Source organism: Ictalurus punctatus, chromosome 23 (genome assembly GCF_001660625.3).
Source record: "Ictalurus punctatus breed USDA103 chromosome 23, Coco_2.0, whole genome shotgun sequence".
Taxonomy (NCBI): Eukaryota; Metazoa; Chordata; class Actinopteri; order Siluriformes; family Ictaluridae; genus Ictalurus; species Ictalurus punctatus.
Window position 1 is genome coordinate 7,312,501 of NC_030438.2, and position 22,662 is coordinate 7,335,162.

The 22,662-nt window shown below is 45.1% G+C and overlaps 1 protein-coding gene across 6 annotated transcripts in view; it reads right to left on the reverse strand.

Moving 5' to 3' along the window:
* Nucleotides 1-22,662, reverse strand: part of rps6ka3b (ribosomal protein S6 kinase, polypeptide 3b) — a 45,029-nt gene that overhangs the window by 15,244 nt on the left and 7,123 nt on the right. Inside the window, exons 1-5 of one of the 6 annotated variants that reach the window (XM_017453289.3) lie at nucleotides 5,605-7,710; nucleotides 4,970-5,080; nucleotides 2,215-2,331; nucleotides 1,838-1,919; nucleotides 1-42 (exon numbers count right to left, since the gene is read on the reverse strand). The exon at nucleotides 1-42 is cut by the window's left edge and continues 39 nt beyond it. In XM_017453289.3, the coding sequence (XP_017308778.1) occupies nucleotides 1-42; nucleotides 1,838-1,919; nucleotides 2,215-2,331; nucleotides 4,970-5,080; nucleotides 5,605-5,655 (403 nt within the window). In that variant the 5' untranslated portion in view covers nucleotides 5,656-7,710. Of the gene's footprint in view, nucleotides 43-1,837; nucleotides 1,920-2,214; nucleotides 2,332-4,969; nucleotides 5,081-5,604; nucleotides 7,711-12,356; nucleotides 12,513-18,735; nucleotides 18,894-22,662 lie in introns of those variants that run through there. The other 5 variants (XM_017453287.1, XM_017453292.3, XM_017453290.2 and 2 more) reach the window with 5 other exon arrangements.

Below are 22,662 nucleotides of genomic sequence, written 5' to 3' on the forward strand. Positions count from 1 at the left end.
CCAGGATGTCTCGCTCCATCTTAGTCCGGACACGATCGCGTACTGAAAACACACACACGGCTCAGCTTTTCCACTAAATCACCTCTAAATATCTGAAAATCCATCTAGGGCCCTTGCTTTCTGGCGAATGCAGAATAACGCAGATGGCACAGGATGACTAATTAAATAAAGGAGAGAGAAGAACATGCAGAGCAGAGGGACAGAATCAGTGAACCGGCGTTCCTCTCTGAGAGCACACTCGGAACGGTCGGGGTATAACATATCAGTGCAGAAGTGCGCGTTTTAGGTCTTCGGTATATTAAACGTCAGTAGGTAAAAAAAAAAAATCCAAATAACCTCAGGCTGTGGCTCATCTTGTCCTCACTCCACACACGCTCACATCGACGGGTAATAAACTGATTCAGACGTCAATGTTAACGTCAATTTGAATTGCTTAATTGATAAGAAAGCTACATTATCTACATTATCTTTACCCTCGACGTCCATCAGAGACTTGCGTTCATACTGTACTCAAGAGAACTACATCTAAAAAGGCCACACCCCCAAAATTTCCCGTTAAGGCTTGACAAGGCTAGCTAACGTTAGTCAGCTAGCTAGTTCGCTACCTTTCCGAGACCTCAGGGACACACAGAGACTCATGGACGGATCATACGCTCACTCCACGAGCATTCAAAAGCACTGATGGACCACAGGATAGAGGTATGTGCTGTGTTTTTAAAAATATTTTAAATCCCACTCCTTCCTATTCTCGAACGAATTTCTGACTAATTCCGCCTGCTGCTGCAGTTATTTCTGATTGTTTTCTAATGAACTAAGCTGCTTCTACAAAATATTAATAATAAAAAAACCCCCGAGGCATATAAACCACGGATACGAAAGCAACCTTGGAACACATTTCCTAAATCTTCCATCCTGTTGCTTGAAATCATTCACTTCTGCAGCACTGCTCTTCCTCGTTGAGCGTTCACGTCCGAACCGAACTACGAAATAAGACGACAACAGGTATATATACTTACAATAAATATTTACTTATTGTTCTTTTAATGCATGTTCTTTTAATAGCAAGATCGCGGTAGGTAAAACAGGACCTCCTGTAAATTCCTACAGCAATAAAATCGCACAACTTTTCAACAGTGTCAACGGTAACAGCTATACAACCTCGTTCACTTGAACGTTCAATAAGTTCTACGAATTTAATAAGCAAAAAGGACCTGAAAATTACAGCTGGATCTTCTCTAAAGGCTTAAAAAGTTATAAAACCCCGACGTTTTCCCTCTTAAAGCTGGAACGCATGTACGGATGTGGACAGTGCACTTATACACACACAAGTGTCTGTGAGCAATCCGAGTTTTCCTTTAGACACCAGGTGGAGCTTCTGCTGAAGTCCGCGATGCTCCTGTGAGTAATTTCCCCCACTTGAGCGGCGACAATAGCGGAGCAGTTAGCGCTACGCTAAAATTAGGCGAAAAGGACCTCTTCAGAGTGAAAAGGAGGGTTTTCTTTTTTTTTCTTTTTTAGTAAACTATAATGATTACATGTTGAGTTGACCTTCTCAATTCAACATCATGACTCACACACACTGAAAACATCCGGTCAAAGACAAAACGGGAAAACAACACACACACACACACACACACACACACACACACACACACACACAATTTACACTGTCAACCACAGGGCAGCAGCTGAAACCATGGGAACTAGAGGTCGGTTTTGCACAAACACTTCAGGCTGCTTCCTCCTTTCCACACACACACACACACACACACACACACACACACACACACACACTCACACGCAAGTCATTCTTCAGCGCTGTGTAAAAGTGTCCTACCTTTCAGAGTTGCTTTTTTGAGCACTTTCATAGCATAGAGCTGTCCTGCGTCAGGCCCAGTAATCTTCTTCACCAGAAACACCTGTGCAGGTAAGACAGAGACGCAGGGTCAAGGGTCAAGTGAAAAACATGCATATTTTTTTTTAAAAGTAGTTAATGAGACACTATCCATGGCAACCAGGGCTTATCAGGTCTCCATGACTAATTTCACGAGTGTCTTCAGGACGATCCGAGTTATTCGTCTCCGCTGCAGCATGATGTCCGGCTTCCTTCCTTTTTTATTTCCCTTGTGTCACTGCTAATTGCCTTTGAGTGCAGGTGGAAGAGCAATAAAAACACAAGATGGCTCACACACACTCACGAATTGTGCAACTGACCTTCCCGAAGGAGCCCTGGCCCAGGACCTTGCGCAGTTCGAACTGCTGGGGGTCGGCCTTCTCCGAGCCCTCTTTAACGTGATGTGTGATGGCGATCTCCTTCACCGGCACGTCATCCTGAGAAACAGCAGCGAATTCAAATGACTGATTCGTATCAACAAAGATAGAAAATGACTAAACATTATAGCGTCAATCAGAATTAAATGCAGCGCTATACAACTTTCGGAGAAAAAATAAATAAATCACTGTCCAAGAAAGTGTAACGCAATTTCTTTCAAATTGTGCCTGGATCAACAGTTTGTTCTTTCCACTTTCTGATGTCATCAGTGTGCGCCTCGGACTCTTCCCACTCTTCCGGAATAGTGACAGGAATTCTGTCTCTTTTCACAGATTCAGATCATTTGATTCAGCTCACCTAGGAGTCGACTCTTTTTTCAGTTCCGAAATGGCTCATTATCGTCTAAACTGAAAAACCCGTTCCTTCTGACCACGTGATGTCATCAGTGTGCACCTTTGACTCCGCCCCCCCCACCTCCCCTCTTAAATCATTTATAAATCCCTTCCAGATTAGTGGCAAGAATTCTGTCTCTTTTTTACTGAGTCAGATCATTTGACTCAGCTCACCTATGTGTGACGACTCTTTTTGCTCACAAACAGCTCATTACTGTCTAAAGTGAAAAACAGCTCCTTCCAACCACATGTCATCAGCGTGCAGCTTGGACTCCTCCCACACCTGAGGCACTCAAAAATCCCTTCCAGATTAGTGATGGGAATTCTGCCTCTTTTTTTTATTTTATACTGAGTCGAATCATTTGATTCAACTCTCCTGTAAGAGTCAACTCTTTCGGCTCCCAAAATTTGAATCGTTACTAAATTGAAAAACCCGTTCCTTCCAACAATGTGATGTCATCAATGTGCACCTCAGACTCCACCCACTCCTGAGCCACTTCTAAATTCCTTCTAGAGTAGTCATAGAATTTCAACTCTTAAAAACAATTTTTTTTTTTATTAGTGAGTCAGATCATTTGGCTCAGAATCAACTCTTTTGGATTTTTTTTTACCATGCTGAAAAATGGTTCCTTCGCATTGTCTTTTAAAAAACCGATTTAAATAATTGTGCTACAAATGTGAACTGACATAAACAGCAAGCGTCCCGTCATTAACGTTAACGCGCAGCTGTGCTTGTGCTTCATCATGAAGATTCATTTCCATTTATCTTCATAACTGATCGCCTTCCGTGATAAACTCGCCTACCGTGACGCACGCAGCGGCGATTCAAACACATGACTCAACATTCATGCTAATGAACACTTCAGGAACAAAAAAGGTTTCCATAGACACATACTGATTATGCAACAAACAAACAAACAAACAAACAAATCGCTCATGCATGCTTGTCGGCTCTCAATGTACACCACATTTCAGCTTATAAATTGAAACAAGCACCGATCATATTTATGACGCAGTCCACCACATAAGGCCGAATCCTGTGTCTGTATTCACAGGTAGCTAACGTAACCGAACAATAAAAAACACCTTTTCACCCGATAACGCGTTATATATGTCCGCATTTCCGTCCCTAAAAACTGATTTCAGTATTTTAGTATTGATGAGAACGATGCTGTTGCAGGCGATCCTGAAACATTTCGTCCGAGTTACAAAATGATGAAACCTAGCTGTTTCTATGGCAACACGGACACGGTGCAACCAGCACAATAAGAGTACCGGTTTAATATGGAACAAAAAAAAACTTTACAAACTAAATAATATAACAAAAAAAAAACGTATATATTTAACAGTTTTTATAATAATTTCATAATGAGACATATTAGATTAATTGGTCTTTATTTAAAGTATTCTCACTTGTTACTAATTTTTTTTTGCAGTGTTGTAATATTTGATCATTTTTTGTTGATAAAAACGTATAAATTTGATGTCACGTACTGTGATGTCTTTTCTTGGATAATCTTCCAACAAGATGTCGTTCTTTTGTCAAAATGTGTAAAAATGCAGCACTTTTTACAACTAATATCATTGACCCTTCGGTCTGTACAGGATTTCGTGGAGTTTGTGATTGTTGCGGCCAAAAATGCTCGATTTTGCTGGGGTTTTTTCGTTCTTACAAAATTTTTGATGAAAACTTGTTGATTTTTTTTTTTTTTTTTTTTAAGGAAAACTACTCGAATCGGCGAAATTGCAATGGCACATAATTATTCCGCACGCTCTTTCGCAGTGACGTTTGTTGGTAAACGAGACCTCGTGTTCGACGCACGTGAAACGAACAGGACCTTGAGGACCTGAACGTGATGTGTCTCGGCCTGAATCTGTGGAAAATTGGCGGCCATTTTGAAAATCTCCACAGAATATCGTGGCGTTTCCTTGATTTTGCGTTTATTCCTGCGATCGCAAAAAAAAACCCAGAAATCCTGGAAGGACTGGACCTTTTATCTCAGTGCAACAGTTTTTTCAATATTTCAGTGGTAGCTGTTTAAGAAGTTGCCCTGGATAAAGCACTGATCTAATACATGGTCCAGCCGGTGCATACAGCAGCTGAGCTCCTCTCTGAACATGACACGTCCGCCTGTGTTGTGCTAAAAAAAAAAAAAATAAAAAAAATAAAAAATCAGAAGGCTGCACACACACTCTCAGGCACGCTTACACAGCCTTCCCTCGGTGCGCGATCGGATTCGTAAAGAAAATCAAAATGCACGGAGCGCTGTGAGGAGCCGAACAAACTCGAACCCCTGAGTCTCACCCACGTCACGCCTCTGCCCTGCTGTATCACACTTATTCCTGGATCCGACTGCAGATCCGCCATCCTGAACCACAGAGGAGGGGTCAAGGGGTCGATCGAGGGGCCTTGAGGCTGGTGAGTTGATGAGAGAAGGAAAAAAAAAAAGAAGACAAAAATAAAAAATAATAAATAAATAAATAAATAGATAAATAAATCGAGAACGGACTTTGCACAAAGCCCACGTGATGAACGGCTTCCTACATTGTTGCCATGACACCGCTCCCAATCCTCCGTTAGTGGGTGTGAAGGAGGGTGACTAAAGACCTGGCGCTCAGGCTCTCGTTTACTCTCCCTCTCTCTTTCTCTCTCTCTCTTTCCACTTTTCTATGTTCCTCTCCCGGCAGTATGCGATGATGTCACCACAACTAGCGATAGCTTATTCCTAAGCTTGTTTTTTTATCTGGACACCCACAGACCCACAGGGTAAAGATAAAAGTGTTGAGGTTTTACCAAAAACGTTTAAAAAAACAAAACAAAAAACAAAAACACGTGGGCACCAGCTGAGAGCCAGTAAAAATAGGAACTCGGAGCATCATCCTACGTTGAGATTTAAGATTCCATACAAACCCAGATCCCTCTTCTTCCCCTTTGAGTACCTGGGAGTCCCAGTGAGAGTCCGGAGGAGAGGAGGCTGGCGCTCGCTCCATGGTGCTGCCGCCGCTTCGCCTGGATTCCTTCAGCCGAGATGGCACGGTGCCACGTGCAGAGAGACTTTATCGGGTCCAGATGGACCCACCACGTTGCCGGAGATCATACCAGATCAGATCTCGGCTTCGGAGGAAGCTCGTCCACGGCAGCGAGAATCTCCGCGAGCCGAGACTTCTCTCTGCTCACTTTTGGATGAAAGTTTGGATGACGGAGCCAGAATGAGTCGTGCCGAGGAGGTCTGGAAATCGGTGAGAGCGGAGCAGAAACATGTGCAGCAGCAGCTCCTGATTCCACTTAGCAACTTCTACCTCGCTGAGGACAAATATCTGAGCAATCAAGGGAGGAGTGAGAACGCGAGGGAACGAGGGAGGGAAGGGAGGAGAGAGAGTGATACGCCGTCGATGATAACCGCCACCCTCGCCGCCTACGGGAGCGTAATTCACGCCTCAGCTTCGTCACGCCAGGAATGGAAACTAACGCCTCGCTTTGGAGATGAACGTTTTGACATGCGCTGGAAGATGAGCTCAGGATAAGTACAGACTTTTTTTTCTTTTAATACAATACACCTATTCTTAAACTCTACAATCTTTTGCTTGATTAACGTTAATAATAAACCCTGACATTTTAATAGCAGATGAGACACATTGTAGCGAGCGCTCCGCTTTCAGGCTCACGTCCAAACAAACTCAAATGCACAGGAAACAGTGTTTAAGTCATCAGGTCGCAACTAAACACAGTCTCCTGTCTGTTTGAGGGGGTGTTGTGCACGGGATGTGATTTTCCTAGAAGTTGTGTGTGTGTGTGTGTGTGTGTGTGAGTTGTGGTGATATTTCGGTAGCTGTGACTCAGTCCGCAGATGGTGACGATGCAGGATGTTCACGTCCCACCTCTTAATCACAGGATTTAAAGACACCTGTGCGCATACTTGGCGCTTTCTCTGGTACTCGCTGTGTGGTCCAATTCGACAAGATTTCTTCTACTTTGGAAGTTTGTGTACTTCTGGATTTGCTGGAATCTATGCGTGCGGTTTCTTGGATCTCATGGCCACGCCCACTTTTACAACAGTAGCACTTAAGAACGTTTGATGCTGACTGACGTTACAGACTGCAGACGTGACTAGTAGAAGGCCGAAACTAGAACACGTCGGGGGAACGGCTTCGTGTGAGAAAGTGAATCGACTCAGATGCAGGAAGTGATCTGAACATGCCGTGCGTTTTGAGAAAGGTTTTGCTGCACCAGTCCGTACAGGATTTCGTGGAGGTTTGTTCTTTTTTGTGATTGCTGCAGCCAAAAACGCTCGATTTTGCTGCAGCTTTTACTTTTTTTTTTTTTTGAGTTCTATTGTGCTTTTTTTGGTGGAAAACTACTTGAATTGGCGAATTCGCAGTTATTCGAAATTGTCCTGCATGCTCTTTTGCAGTGATGTTTGTTGGTAAATGAGACCATTTAGCTGTACTCATGTTCGAGGAGCGTGAATTGAAGAGGGCTTCGGCTTAATGCGTGTCGCGATGACGTCTCTGGCATGTCTTGGACTGAATCTGTGGTATTTTGAAAAACTGCAAGCTCCTCTGAATATCGCAAGATCTTATAATCCTGGAAGGACTGCTGCACAATCAAAAGTCCACGACAGTAATCAAGTCACCAGGCCTGTTCCTGGAGATGATTCCTCCTGAAGACTTTAGCTCCAACCATAATGCTGCCCACCTGACCATCTAATCTCTGCCTAAAGAAGTTCTTGATCAACTAAAACAGGTGTGTTAGATTTTGGTTGGCGATGAAACCTGCAGGACGACGGATCTCAGGGAAGCGTGCTGGTCGAAGAGGTAAAGCTGGACCGGATCCGACTCCTCCTATAACCCAGCATTCTGTGTGCTGTGTGTTCATTGCTGTGCGTTTGACCGTACAAATAAACCGACAGCAAATGCTTTTTGTGATCAAAGTCTTCCTGCTTGGACCCCCTGTTTGAAAATTCTGAGTTCTCACAGCTTTCAAGTGTGTTTGTGTGTGTGTATAGTATGTGTGTGTATGTGTATGTGTATGTACAGTTTGCGTATGTACAGTGTGTGTGTACAGTGTGTATGTACAGTGTGTGTTTGTATGTACAGTGTATGTACAGTGTGTGTGTACAGTGTGTGTGTGTGTGTATAGTATGTGTGTGTATGTACAGTGTGTGTGTACAGTGTGTGTGTACAGTGTGTATGTACAGTGTGTGTGTACAGTGTGTGTGTGTATGTACAGTGTGTGTGTACAGTGTGTGTGTACAGTGTGTGTGTACAGTGTGTGTGTGTATGTACAGTGTGTGTACAGTGTGTGTGTACAGTGTGTGTGTACAGTGTGTGTGTGTGTATGTACAGTGTGTGTGTACAGTGTGTATGTACAGTGTGTGTGTACAGTGTGTGTGTGTATGTACAGTGTGTGTACAGTGTGTGTGTACAGTGTGTGTGTACAGTGTGTGTGTGTGTATGTACAGTGTGTGTACAGTGTGTATGTACAGTGTGTGTGTACAGTGTGTGTGTGTGTATGTACAGTGTGTGTACAGTGTGTATGTACAGTGTGTGTGTACAGTGTGTGTGTGTACAGTGTGTGTGTGTGTATAGTATGTGTGTGTATGTACAGTGTGTGTGTGTGTGTGTATAGTATGTGTGTGTATGTACAGTGTGTGTGTGTGTGTGTGTATACAGTGTGTGTGTATACAGTATGTGTGTATGTACAGTGTGTGTGTGTACGGTGTGTGTGTGTACAGTGTGTGTATACAGTGTGTGTGTATACAGTGTGTGTGTATGTACAGTGTGTGTGTGTGTACAGTATGTGTGTGTATGTACAGTGTGTGTGTGTACAGTATGTATGTGTGTGTACAGTGTGTGTATACAGTATGTATGTGTGTGTACAGTGTGTGTATACAGTATATATGTGTATGTACAGTATGTGTGTATGTACAGTGTGCGTGTGTGTGTACAGTGTGTGTATGTACAGTATGCGTGTGTGTACAGTGTGTGTGTGTACAGTGTGTGTGTACAGTGTGTGTGTGTACAGTATGTATGTGTGTGTACAGTGTGTGTGTGTGCAGTGTGTGTGTACAGTGTGTGTGTGTGCAGTGTGTGTGTATCTACAGTGTGTGTATGTACAGTATGTATGTCTGTGTACAGTATGTGTGTGAATGTACAGTGTGAGTGTATGTACAGTGAGTGTATGTACAGTGAGTGTATGTACAGTGAGTGTGTGAATGTACAGTGAGTGTATGTACAGTGTGTGTGAACGTACAGTGTGTGTGTGTGTGTGTACAGTGTGTGTGTGTGTACAGTAGTGTGTGTGTGTACAGTGTGTGTGTGGGTGCACTGCAGAGAGCGCCTCTAATGCCGCAAACAAGCACTGCTAATCTGCCTTCTCATCTAAAGCTGTCTGATATTCTGAATTAGAGCCGGCTACTCGAGAACTCCTGCAGTAAGGGAGTGAGTGTGGAGAAGGAGGAGAAGGAGGAGAAGAAGGAGAAGGAGGAGAAGGAGGAGGAGAAGGAGGAGGAGGAGGAGGAGAAGGAGGAGAAGGAGGAGGAGGAGAAGGAGGAGGAGGAGGAGGAGAAGGAGGAGAAGGAGGAGGAGAAGGAGGAGGAGAAGGAGGAGAAGGAGGAGGAGAAGGAGGAGTAGAAGGAGGAGAAGTAGAAGGAGGAGAAGGAGGAGGAGAAGGAGGAGAAGGAGGAGAAGGAGGAGGAGGAGAAGGAGGAGGAGAAGGAGGAGAAGGAGGAGGAGGAGAAGGAGGAGGAGGAGGAGGAGAAGGAGGAGGAGAAGGAGGAGAAGGAGGAGGAGAAGGAGGAGGAGAAGGAGGAGAAGGAGGAGGAGAAGGAGGAGGAGAAGGAGGAGAAGGAGGAGGAGAAGGAGGAGAAGGAGGAGGAGAAGGAGGAGAAGGAGAAGGAGGAGAAGGAGGAGAAGGAGAAGGAGAAGGAGGAGAGCACGCAGAAGCAGGAAATCAGTGTGAGCTGGATCTGAGGTCGACGCTACGTGTTTGAAACGTTCTGTACAGAAGCTGTTGTAGCACTGTGGAGACGTTCCAGCAGGTGAGCGCAGTACTCTGGATCTCATTTATTCAGCAATGTGGAGCAGCAGCAGCAGCAGCAGCATTACAGTCTGCGCACATCTGTACAGTCACAGAGACAAACCCAAATACCAGCCATTAAATACTAATACTCACTAAATACCATTCTATTCCACTCCGTTCCGTTCTATTCTGCTCCACTCTATTCCACTCCGTTCCGTTCTATTCTGCTCCACTCTATTCCACTCCGTTCCGTTCTATTCTGCTCCACTCTATTCCACTCCGTTCCGTTCTATTCTGCTCCATTCTATTCCACTCCGTTCCGTTCTATTCTGCTCCACTCTATTCCGCCCTGTTCCGTTCCACTCCATTCTTTTCTGTTCCGTTCTATTCCGCTCCGTTCTACCGGTTCCGATCTATGCCGCTCCGTTCTACCGGTTCCGTTCTATTCCACTCCGTTCTACCGGTTCCGTTCTATTCCGCTCCGTTCTACCGGTTCCGTTCTATTCCGCTCCGTTCTACCGGTTCCGTTCTACTCTGCTCCGTTCTACCGGTTCCGTTCTATTCCACTCCATTCTTTTCCGTTCTGTTCTGTTCCGCTCCATTCTACCGGTTCCGTTCTACTCCGCTCCATTCTACCGGTTCCGTTCTACTCCGCTCCATTCTATCGGTTCCGTTCTACTCCGCTCCATTCTTTTCCTGTTCTGTTCTGTTCCGCTCCATTCTACCGGTTCCGTTCTACTCCGCTCCATTCTATCGGTTCCGTTCTACTCCGCTCCATTCTTTTCCTGTTCTGTTCTGTTCCGCTCCATTCTACCGGTTCCGTTCTACTCCGCTCCATTCTATCGGTTCCGTTCTACTCCGCTCCATTCTTTTCCTGTTCTGTTCTGTTCCGCTCCATTCTACCAGTTCCGTTCTACTCCGCTCCATTCTTTTCCTGTTCCGCTCCGTTCTACTCCGCTCCATTCTATCGGTTCCGTTCTATTCCGCTCCATTCTTTTCCGTTCCGCTCCGTTCTATTCCGCTTCGCTCTATTCTACCCACTCCGTTCTGCTCCATCCTGTTCCGTTCTGCTCCATTCCTCTCCGCTCCATTCTGTCCGATTCCACTCTGCTCCGTTCGACTCCGTCCCGTTCTATTCTAATTTGGCCTGCTCCATTTTGTTCCATTCTCTTCCACTTGATTTTATTCTGCTCCTTTTTATTCCAGTTCATTCTATTCCTCTCCCTTTTTTTTTAAAAACAAATTGAGAGAAAATACAAATATAAGAAGTAAAATGACAATCAATCATTTCTTATCCGTCTGTTTTTTTATATACAAAAGACTTCACTAGCACATCTGAACAACAAAAGGACAGAAAAGACAGGTCTGGCCTGGCAGCTTGACCGGTCAGTGTTCGCATGTATATGTATAACTCGCAGCTCCGCTAGATAATCGGCCGTGACATCTTTGCGCAGATTTACTGACGTGAACATAAAACATCGGTCACGTGTCAAGAACATGACAAGTAATCGCTCAAATGAAACAAGCCCGGAGATATAACCCCATCCAGAGAGGAAGTGTGAAATGAATCACGCGCTCTTTTCCATAGCAGCTGTGGACATCGGCGTGAATAACGAGCTGTTTTAGTCCACATCAGTGCTCCAGCCTGGCAGAGACACTGTCCACTAAGTAGGTGCCAAGACTTTATTATCACCGGATATACAGCAATATTCGACCTGTACATGTATTCTACTGTTAAGGGGAAGACTGCGTCTAGACAGGCGTCATTTCTGAGCAGATTCTGAGGCTTGCTTTCTTTTTTTCCAGGGGTGAGGAAGGAAAGTGTGTGAAAGTGACTCACTCCTGGGGCCGTGTGGTGAATAACGTAACTGCTTAGACTTCCCATATCACTTCCTGTTTCAGGAACACAATGGGGGGGGGGTTTAAACACAAGGTTAAAAAATAGATTTTTGTATATAAACAACTGACCTGAAAGCGGATCGACGTTACTTAGTATCAGTGTTTTTACATGTACTTTTGTAAAAGTTCTCCCCAGTGACAGTGCTTTGGAACGATCAGAGTTAAAGCTGTAACTTCGAGTCAAAGTCGGAGAAGTTAAGGGTGTTTGTAGCTGCTATAACGGAAGCCATCGCGTTTCGTGGACGTTACACGACGTCAAATGCAACTATAAAGGAACAAAACAGGAAATCGAGTGCTTCTGGATACGCCGTTACGTTCAAATAATCAACGTCATGGTTACTCCACCACATCACAACCACGCTGTCACTGATTATTTATAGATTTCTTTATATTTATAACAGCTCGGCCCTGCATGCTGTAAGGATCCATCATCCGTTTCGGTTGTTTTTATTTCTGTGGATATTCAGTACAGTATTGTAACAATAGCGCCATCATAAACGTTTAGACAATTACTGAGATCTGAGAAGTTGAGATTAGCAAGGGACCAAGAACCGATCCTCGTGGGAAGTTCGAACTGTGAGTTCTTATCTTAGAGAGCTTCTCTGTAAAAACACTTTAAGGTACTTCAGGACGACACGCTCGCGCTTTTATTTTTTGTCAATCCGAACGTTCCCGTTTTACAGATTAATCCAAATGAAAACGCAGGACTGCGCGTGTCCTTCCGAATACATTCTCTGACGTGGAAACTTTAAAGCCGGGTAAAGACACTCACGGTTCGGCGGAAGAATCTCGGAGGCTCTCTGTAGACCAGACGACGGAGAGCCTTGAGTCTGGAACGCACAGCACACACCAGTGCTTCCCTGAGCGCCAGAGCCCAGGCTTTACCCCAGTCCATTACTGCACCTATTGTAGTCCTGCTTCAGCTCACAAGTGTGTGTGTGTGTGTGTGTGTGTGTGTGTGTGTGTGTGTGTGTGTGTCAAAAAAAAAAAGAAAAAAAAAAAAGAGAGAGCGTGTACCAATTATTACCATGTCCAGCACTGGGTGGCTAAAACGGGGAAGCCCAGAGGAGGGGTGTGTTCTAACCAAAGTAAGAGATTTCCCTTTCAAAATCCCCTTTCAGAGAAATCCGGAGATCCCCATGTTCTCCATCAGCTGACACGCACACACACATATTCACACTCGTTTCAGGATGAAGTTCTACAGCTGAGATTAAAAGCACCTGTTGTGCAGATCCAAGCACCGCTAGGCTGTAACTACTCCCCCCTCCCCCCCCCCCCCCACCCCCTGAGCGCCAAGCCAAAGCCAAATGTGTGTGATGCGCGGATCAAAACAAGAGCGTTCTGAAACTTGAGCACTTCCTCTGCCTCCGTGCCAATTCATTAACCTCACAAAGCCGGCCCGGGAATAACAGGAGGTGTCGGGTTTACCTAAAGGGAACACAAAAGCCTCCTCTAACCCCGCTGTCCAGCTCTCCGGTCTTCGTCCGCCGCGCCCGTGGAATTCTGGGAGTCGAATTGAGGAAGCGCCGACGTGTTTCACAGACTCGCACGTCAACGGACCGGTCAGGATTATTAAATAATCGACTACGTCGCAATTAGAACACGACGCTTACAAATCCGTAACCAATTACGATTGGTTAGAATGTGTTCTTTCAACATTTTCTACAACAACAGGTGACATACATATATACAGATATATATACACACACATATGTATATATATATATTTGTATATATATATGATATCCAGGGCTGGACAGGACAGGCGGATCTTTACGCAGCCGACCTGCGGAGATGTGGGTTCGACAAGCAAGGGAAAAAAAAAAAAAACCTGAGAAGCGGACTTCTCATAGCCCAAACATTCGCCGACGACTTGCTGACTTTTCTCGTGCTCCCAGACACGACGTTCTACATCGGAAATAAAAACATCATCACGAGGCGAAATTTCCCTCTCTCGTATTAACGCGTTAACTAGCGCGCTCGTCTTATGTTATTCGATCCGTACAGGATTTTCGCCATTTCGCCTTTTAGCGATCGTTGCGGCCAAAAACGCTGCGGCTTTTTTTTTTTTTTTTTGCGGTCGAACGAAATTGTTCCGCGCGCTCTTTCGCGGTGATCTTCGTGGGTAAACGAGACCTTTTAGCTGTATTCGTGTTCGATGCACGTGATTCGAAGAGCACTTTGGCTGAGTGTGCGTCGCGATGACGTCACACGACGTGTCTCGTGAGGAAAACCTGCGTTCGTTTTGAAAAATTGCGCGCTCGAGATTTTGCGTTCGGTTCTGCGATGGGGGGACTGCTCATCGATCGGACCGGGACATCAGACTAGAGCACACTCGAGCTTTTATTTGCCTGGTGACCTTGCTAATAAATTCATCATTCGGACACCCCCCCTCTGGCGTTATCGTTTCTATAGTAACGACTTACGCAAGAAGCACCTTATATAATCTAAGACTAATAATAAACGGATTAAAACGTGTTGCTAATTTAACGAGGGGAAAAAGGGATAACTTCTGATGTAGGACGTTTCCTGTAAATAAATGTTTATTAACGGTCGTGGAAGGAGTCTCCGGTGTCAGCGCTTTGAAGCAGGCAGGCAGTTTTCCTGCACAGGACAGTTTACATTCTGGGGTTGCTGAGAAACATAGCAAAGCTGCAGACTTCTAAAGAGAAAACCGAGAGAAGCTGCCGCGGACCTGGATTTTGTGTGTGTGTGTGTGTGTGTGTGTGTGATGATGATGAGGAGTTACGCAACACATCGGAACAGCTGTGAGGCCCCCCGGACTCCAGTTACACTTCTTCTTCAGAAAGGTCAGTCTGTATAAAGGGGTTGACGCGTTTTCACTCCTTGACGAGTAAAGTGCCTCAAACTGTCACAGCGGTATGGATCCGACGTTCCGACCTCGACCCCGTGTCCTCACGTCCAGACACGCGGGACAGACGTCTGCACTTTGTAACTGAACGAGCGCTGAACTAATGCATTAATGATATTTAACCTTGCATTATTTTGACAAGTTTTATTCCAAAGCATTAAATGTTAATCAAATAAATTCTTCTTCTTCTAGAAATTTCTATAGGATAATGCAAAAAAATAAAATAAAAAAAAGGGCCACGGTTCTTTTAACCACTGAAGTCTTGCAGATCGATCACAGTGACGGCTAAAAGGACAAAAAGTTCTGAAAAAAAAATAAAGATAAATAAAAAAACATTTTTTTTTAAAACATCTAAATTTCCATATTAAAATATGTTGCATGTTTCTTCAGTCTTGTGTCTTTACTTAATTTTTGTATTCATTCCTAAATTAAAAATAATAAATGTCATGTACTCTTTTGGCTTGGAATGTTTGATGAGGTAATAACAATAAGTTGTAGAGAGAGACAGCGGGGGGGGATGTAGGGGGAATTCTGTCCAAGGCAAAACAAATAATTTTTTTTTAAAAAAGAATCGAAAGATATAATTCAGCTCTACACTGGAACATCTGTGAACCCGACCCTGCGTTCTCCTGCTCGGGGCTCGGCATTCTATCAACCCCGAGGTTTCAGAATAAGCTTTGTATTTCCTCGACAAATTTCCTCACGTCACTTCGTTTATTAACGTGTTCGAGAGAACTGCGCTACAACGGATACGTTCTACATCGAGTTCCGTATGAAGCCATGAGAGAGAGCGAGAGAATGACAGAGAGAGAGAGAGAGAGAGAGAGAGAGAGAGTGTGTGAGGGACAGAGAGAGAGAGAGAGAGAGACAATGACAAAGTGAGAGAGACAGCACGAGAATGACACAGAGAATGACAGAAAGAATGACAAAGAGACAGCGAGAGAATGACAAAAAGAGAGAGAGAGACAGCGAGAGAATGACAAAAAGAGACAGAGACAGCGAGAGAATGAAGAGAGAGTGATAAAGTGAGAGAATGAAAGAGAGAGAGAGATGGCGAGAGAATGAAGAGAGTGAGAGAGAGACAGCGAGAGAATGAAGAGAGACAGCGAGAGAATGAAGAGAGTGAGAGAGAGACAGCGAGAGAATGAAGAGAGACAGCGAGAGAATGAAGAGAGTGAGAGAGAGACAGCGAGAGAATGAAGAGAGTGAGAGAGAGAGACAGCAAGAGAATGAAGAGAGAGAGAGAAAGACAGCGAGAGAATGAAGAGAGAGAGAGAGACAGTGAGAGAATGGAGAGAGAGAGAGTGAGAGAGAGACAGCGAGAGAATGAAGAGAGAGAGAGAGACAGATAGAGAGAGAGAGACAGATAGAGAGAGAGAGAAAGAGAGAGAGACAGCGAGAGAATGAAGAGAGAGAGAGAGAGAGAGATAGAGAGAGAGAGAGAGAGAGAGAGAGAGAGAGAGAGAGAGAGAGAGAGAGAAAGGGGGGGATGGAAGCTTAATTTATATCTACATTTCCGAGCTAAGGACAGAAAGATCGATTAAACTAATCAATTATAAGTGAGCTCAACAGATCACATGATCTAATCTGTGCCTCCAGCGTAAGCTCGCTCTGGAACATTTCCCCTGATGGAAAGAGTCTGAATCATAACTTTGTATCTAAATATAGGCACAAAAGTGACTGGAGGTATAAAAAAACCCTCTCGATTCAGGTCACAGTCGGGATGCTTCCGTGTTTCAGCATTTTCAGTCACAAAACAAAAACGTAAGACGACAGAGATCTTTTAAAAAAAAATAATGAAAGCTTATTGAGCTTGGGTTTTTTTTTTTTTTTTGCATGTTTCCATCTGCTTACTCCCACCCATGACCTTATAAACTTAAATGTGTGTAAGGACAGAGATGGAGGAGTCAGATGTGTGACTCATGAGGAGAAAAGAAAAAAAACCTGCTTTACTATCAGTACAGGGTAAATCAGAAGGTCGTTGAGATTCCACATGATAAATAAAAGATGGAGGGAGATGACGCTGCTGTGTGACGTTGTATTATCTCCTCTCTCCTCTCTCCCAGACTCTGCATTATCTGTATTAGCATGCAGATGTCTTTCTGATGGAGTCGCTCTGGGGTGAGTGAATGGGTGTGTCGACATATCTGAACATCAGACATATCCCTCTGAGGAGTTTATCTCGGCCTGAACGATGATAATAGACGTCTTGACACGTGATCGATATTCTGACGTATAAAAGAAAACGTAATACGATATGTTTTAGAGCTGTTTCAATTGAATTCAATACACTTAAGAAAAGTATAAGCTTTGTAGAGTGGAAGCTTGGTGGCTTTGGACACCTTCATGACTTAGACAAAGAGGCCACACCTCCTTCTCTTAGACTAACAGGTACAGGGGTGACACCTCTTTAACTTAAGACTGATAAATATAGAGGCCATGCTTCCTTCACATACCTTGACTAGGACTGACGGAAACAGAGGCCACGCCTCCTTCACTTTGAAAGACAAACAGGCCAGACTGGCATGGAGAAAAGCCACGCCTACTTTTACTCGGACCGACAGAAAAAAACACCTCCTTCACAAAAGCCACACCTCCTTTACTTGGACTAATAGGTACAGAGGCCATGCTTCCTTCATTCTGTGTCACAAGGACTAAGGTCACATCTGTCTAACCCTAACCCTGTAACATGCAAAAGCCACACCCTGTTTACTTGCAATGATAGATATAGAGGTCACACCTCCTTCACTTAGACTGTCACAAGCACAAAGGCCACACCTCCTTCACTTAGACTGACAGACACAAAGGCCAGACCTACATCACCGTCACGAACACAAAGGCCACACCTCCATCACAGTCACAAGCACAAAGGCCACACCTCCGTCACTTAGACTGACACAAGTACAAAGGCCACACCTTCACTTAGACTGACAGACACGAAGGCCACACCTCCAGCACCGTCACAAGCACAAAGGCCACACCTCCATCACTGTCACAAGCACAAAGGCCACACCTCCAGCACCGTCACAAGCACAAAGGCCACACCTCCATCACCGTCATAAGCACAAAGGCCACACCTCCAGCACCGTCATAAACACAAAGGCCACACCTCCATCACCGTCATAAGCACAAAGGCCACACCTCCATCACCGTCACAAGCACAAAGGCCACACTCTGTCACAACCACAAAGGCCACACCTCCATCACCGTCACAAGCACAAAGGCCACACCGCCATCTCTGTCACAACCACAAAGGCCACACCTCCATCACCGTCACAACCACAAAGGCCACACCTCCATCTCTGTCACAACCACAAAGGCCACACCTCCATCACTGTCACAACCACAAAGGCCACACCTCCATCACTGTCACAACCACAAAGGCCACACCTCCATCTCTGTCACAACCACAAAGGCCACACCTCCATCTCTGTCACAACCACAAAGGCCACACCTCCATCACTGTCACAACCACAAAGGCCACACCTCCTTCACTATGACTGAAGGACAAAGTCTCATTCTTTGTTATTGACATTTTCAGACACCTTCAGTAACTTAAGAACTTAACTAAAGAGTACTTCAGTGGTCTCTTTCGGATTCATTTTCTAGAATTCCACATTCATATTATCCATTACAGTTGCAAAATATCCTGATACAAATAATGATACACTGTCCACATGGTCCAACAAACACACACACAGAGTCCATTGTTCCTCCTGCGTCATCTCATTACTGTACATTTTCTCTGAAGTCTATTCATGAAGAACTTCACTCTGCGCTTCAGCAACGCTCAATAGAGCCGCTCAGGATGGAGAGAGAGAGTGTTTGCTAATCACTGGCTGCCCATCACGAGAACCGACGCTAAACTGTGGATCTGATGCCAACGAGCACCATGGAAACCTTCAACTTTCATCAAGTTAAGTAAGAGCATGTGAAAGGAATGAAGAAAAAAATGTGAAAAAAAAGGAAAAAAGGGAGATCATACAGATCATACAGTGTGATTGTTCCTATTGAAGGTTCTTAGTTGTGGTTCTCCATGCTGGACATCAACTCGGAAAAGAATCCTGCCGGAGGCGAACTTGCCCAGAGGAGGGGCTTTGAGTATAGCGCCCTTTTGCCACCTTTCTGCCCAGTCCTGTTGTTTCTCTCTCTCTCTCTCTCTTTCTCTCTCTCTCTCTCCCTCTGTTCTCTCTCTGTCCACTTTTTTCAGAAAGAAATACCTCATCCGACAGAATCGGCAGAGAGGAAGCACTCGCCAAAGTGAAAGTGAAAAGCCTACCCGTGCGAATTTCTGCCTGAAGCGTGTAGGAAACATCTTCAGCATCTTCATGTCTTCATATCAACCCCCCAGCACCGCAGCCGGCTGGGACTGAAATCCGCAGACGGCACAGGCTAGACGCTGAGGCAGCCTGGCAGAAGCCACTCCGCCCATGTGTGCTCATACATACTACACAAAAGAAACGGCAGAGGAAGGGCCTGCCCAGGAAAGGCCTCGAGCTGCTGGTCAGCACTGAGATTAGAGCATGTCCTGTCCTTGTTCCCCTGGCAACATCTGCACAGGAAGAGGCACAGCTGTTCAGAGAGAGCATCTCGGTCATTCTCAAAGGTTTCCACCAACTCACACAAAACCTTCTCATCCCGAGCATGGAATCATTTCGGCCTTCATGGGGATACCAGAAAATGAGGCAGATACAAGTTGAATTAAACTTTTTAATTATCACGATCCAACAGCAATACCTTAACGCTAACGGCGAAGACCTTTACAGCATTCCAGATTCACACAATAAATCAGTTCCGGAAGTTCTCTGAAGGACTTAAGGCTGTTGAGATCATGACCCATGCCAAAACAAGTTAAGGTGAAAAGTGAACAGCCTCGAATGACCATCAAATGCTTCTGGTGTTTTGCTTTGCGAGTACATGAGGATGTCTGTCGGAAGACTTCGCTCCTCATGGTTTCCTGTCAGTTGCGCTAGACCGGACGTGTACTTCCTGCTTGATGAAATTTATGCCGAATAGACAGAACCCTATCTCTACAAGCCTCGGCAGGAACGACGCGGAGGTGTTTTCCTTTCTCCCCGTCAGTTTCCACCGGAGTCAAACTCTGAAGAACGACATACATCATAAAAAGAACACAAAGTGACAGATGTTGGACTAAAGCCAGATGTATACCTCACTCACACACACAAGAAGTTTTCATCCATGACACAAGGTTTGAGTTCTCAGTGATGATATGTACGGCTTCCCAAACCTTGTCCTTTGGTGTGCAATTGGTCCAAACGTCACACGACTGCTTCTGTGACTGCGTCACTGGCCAGATGGGGAATTTTTTTCTTCTCCCAACTTTGCTCAGTTGTTGAAGGAGCGGGATGAACGTGTCACAGAAGCGGTACGTGGATTTCCGGAACTTTATGACAGGTCAAGAAAAGATTTTAAAAGACCTGTGAATCGTACTATAAACACAAACCGGTATAGCGGAAAAAGAGTTCCTCTTAAAGCGATCCTCACACGGCCCTTCAGTTTCTCGAGCTCGGACTGCGTTGAGTGGATTCAGGAGTTGGATCCCTATAACAGAGCATTTCTATTTCCAGAGAGGGTTCTACGGAGCCCTAAACTATCCGAGGAAACCTTGATCTGTCTAGCTGTACAGTCCTGTTTTTCTAGGAATGTACCATATTCCTCCGCAAGCTGGACTGAAATACGTCTCACTCCGGAAAGTTCAAAAGGTGGAGGTGGATTTGTTCCAACAGCTCGCTTCGCTTCCTGTGCAGAGTGAAAGATCACGGGAGATTCCCTCAAGCATACTCTCCTCAAAGAGCACTCAGGAAGCCTGGTGCCCTGATGAAGGCATGACATCATCCTAACGATCTGACCTCCTGTTGCCCCTCAAATCATCTAGTGTACTTACACCCTGGCATGCAGCCAAAACTCTTCCATAATGCTCTGATCGAAACGTGCAAAGAACATCCGCTAAGGAAGTACCTTCCAGTCCTACATGGAAAGATGCCCAATGGTGACGGTTTTTGTCTGAAGGATGGGGGAAGTGATCGACTACACACATCTAACGGAGTCTCATTGTCCTGCGAGCTGGGAATCCCTTCTCCAGCCCAGACCTTTGTGTATGTGCCCATCAGATGATTACTAGTGTGACTTCTTGTGACTGCGACCTTCAACGAGGCACTAGAGGACTACGCTTGCTTAGTCATGCTGACGCAACCCAGACAGGGTGGCCACAAAGAATAGCAGCATTTCCTCTGCGCCCCATCTCGCTCTCTCTTTCTCTGCTTCCCAATTCCGCCATCCTGGCCCAGGATAACCTATTCAGGAGCCAGACTGTCATGTTTATCCTTTTTTTTTTTTTTAAATGGCACTCAGACGCTGCTGTCGGTCATATATGGCGACACAGAATTACAGCAGGTAAAGGATGGATTTGCATCAGTGCCAGGGAAGAGAAGATTAACGGTATGCCTTTCCAGTCTGTCTCGCTTTGACGTCGCTTTACTGCCCTGAGGTTGTAAAATGGTGTCTACTGCTCAAACCATCAATCTTGTTCAGCCACCCTTTTCACTCTATATCTGTCTCTCTGGAATTTCCATCCCTCCCTTTTCAATTATATCCATCTCTCTCTCTGAGATTACTCCTTGTAGAAACCTCTAGTTTGACTTCCCAAGTGAGTCGTGTCCCTTCTCCGAAATAGAGTCCCCACCTTTAGGAGGTACAAGGTGACACAGTGCTAATGGCTGCCTGTGCCCACTCCTTATTCACGACGTCAACGTGCTGGGGAATGTGAATAAACCGTCAGCACACTCAGAGTCGTGCTCCCACTCCTATTCAGGGGAAAACAAAGAAGAGAGTTTAACCCGCTGCCTCGCCACAACCCCCCCCTTTGCACAGTCACCACCGTTGCCGTGACGTGACGCACACCCACACGTAGGCACTCTCGCCGTCTCTCAAAGGCGCACATAAAAGCCCCACCGCTTTGTGACCCGCCAGCGTGGGACGTTTGAAGAGGGAACCTCACCGTCCTCGCGGTTGAACCTTCGCAGGATGACCTTATTCTGTAGATCGAGATGTGAAGCCGAGCGTGCTTTCATGTCGCACTGTAAATAAAGCTTCACCATCCCGAATTCCACCGTGAGTGTTCTCCGGAAGGGAGAGGAACACGATTAAGTGCAATCTCCTCTATTGATCCTGTACGTTACAACTATAAGAGATCATCCTTCATGCTGGATTGTCGTGAGCTTCCTGAGGAAACGTGGATGAGGCGGAGACGTAAGGCCTTTATATTTAGGACCAGCGAAGCCATGTGATCATGATACTATCCGAATATAAACTAGGCACCGCCTCGCACGCATATATTACGTTATAACCGGGCGGCTTCTCGAGACGATCGAGATTTATATTTGGTTTTGAGAGACGGGATGAAATTGTGCGCAAAACATGGGCTGAGCGTCCGAAGTGAGAACGAAACACTGATAAAGGAGAAAAAATTTCAAAAATAAAAAGATTTTGAGTATTTAACTCGGCTGTTCCCAATCAGTTTACGATGACTAAAAATTCAATCAAAAGATTTCCACGATGTCGCAGAAAAGCGTAATTGTACGTTAATTATGAAATGAAAAAAATAAATAAATGGACGTTGGTCGTATCACCGAGCCCTGAGGAGGACTTATTTGCAGTTCAAATCCTTCTTACAGGAAAGTACGAGAGGTCCGATGTTGTGCAGGAGATATTAAGAAGATGTGGAGTTTAAAATATATCGGGTGTGACACGATAATACGATGCGCTGTTACGAGCGTTCAAAAACTTCACCTCCAGAATAAAGAAGACAGAACGCCGAAGAAGCATAAAACACCGTATCGATCGTGACTGCTCGTAACTGCTGGGCCGTATTCGTTCAGGGAACTTACTGAAGACAAGCCCATCGGTGACATCCACATAAAAGAGGATCATGTGAGCGGCTGAATGACTCAGAGCATGTATGGAGAGCATATGGATGCCTATTTGGAAGCTATTAGGGGATTTCTTTTTTTTTTTTAAGCGTATGGCAGCTTTTGACTGATGATGGACAGCCTCGGGGGAAATTCCTCTGAGAACTGCGATGGACGAGTAGATATACTGACTTAGTCATACACACACACACACACACATATCAGAACCTGCCGGTTGTGTGAAATAACTGGTTCCTTGTGCATGTGCTGACATCAGA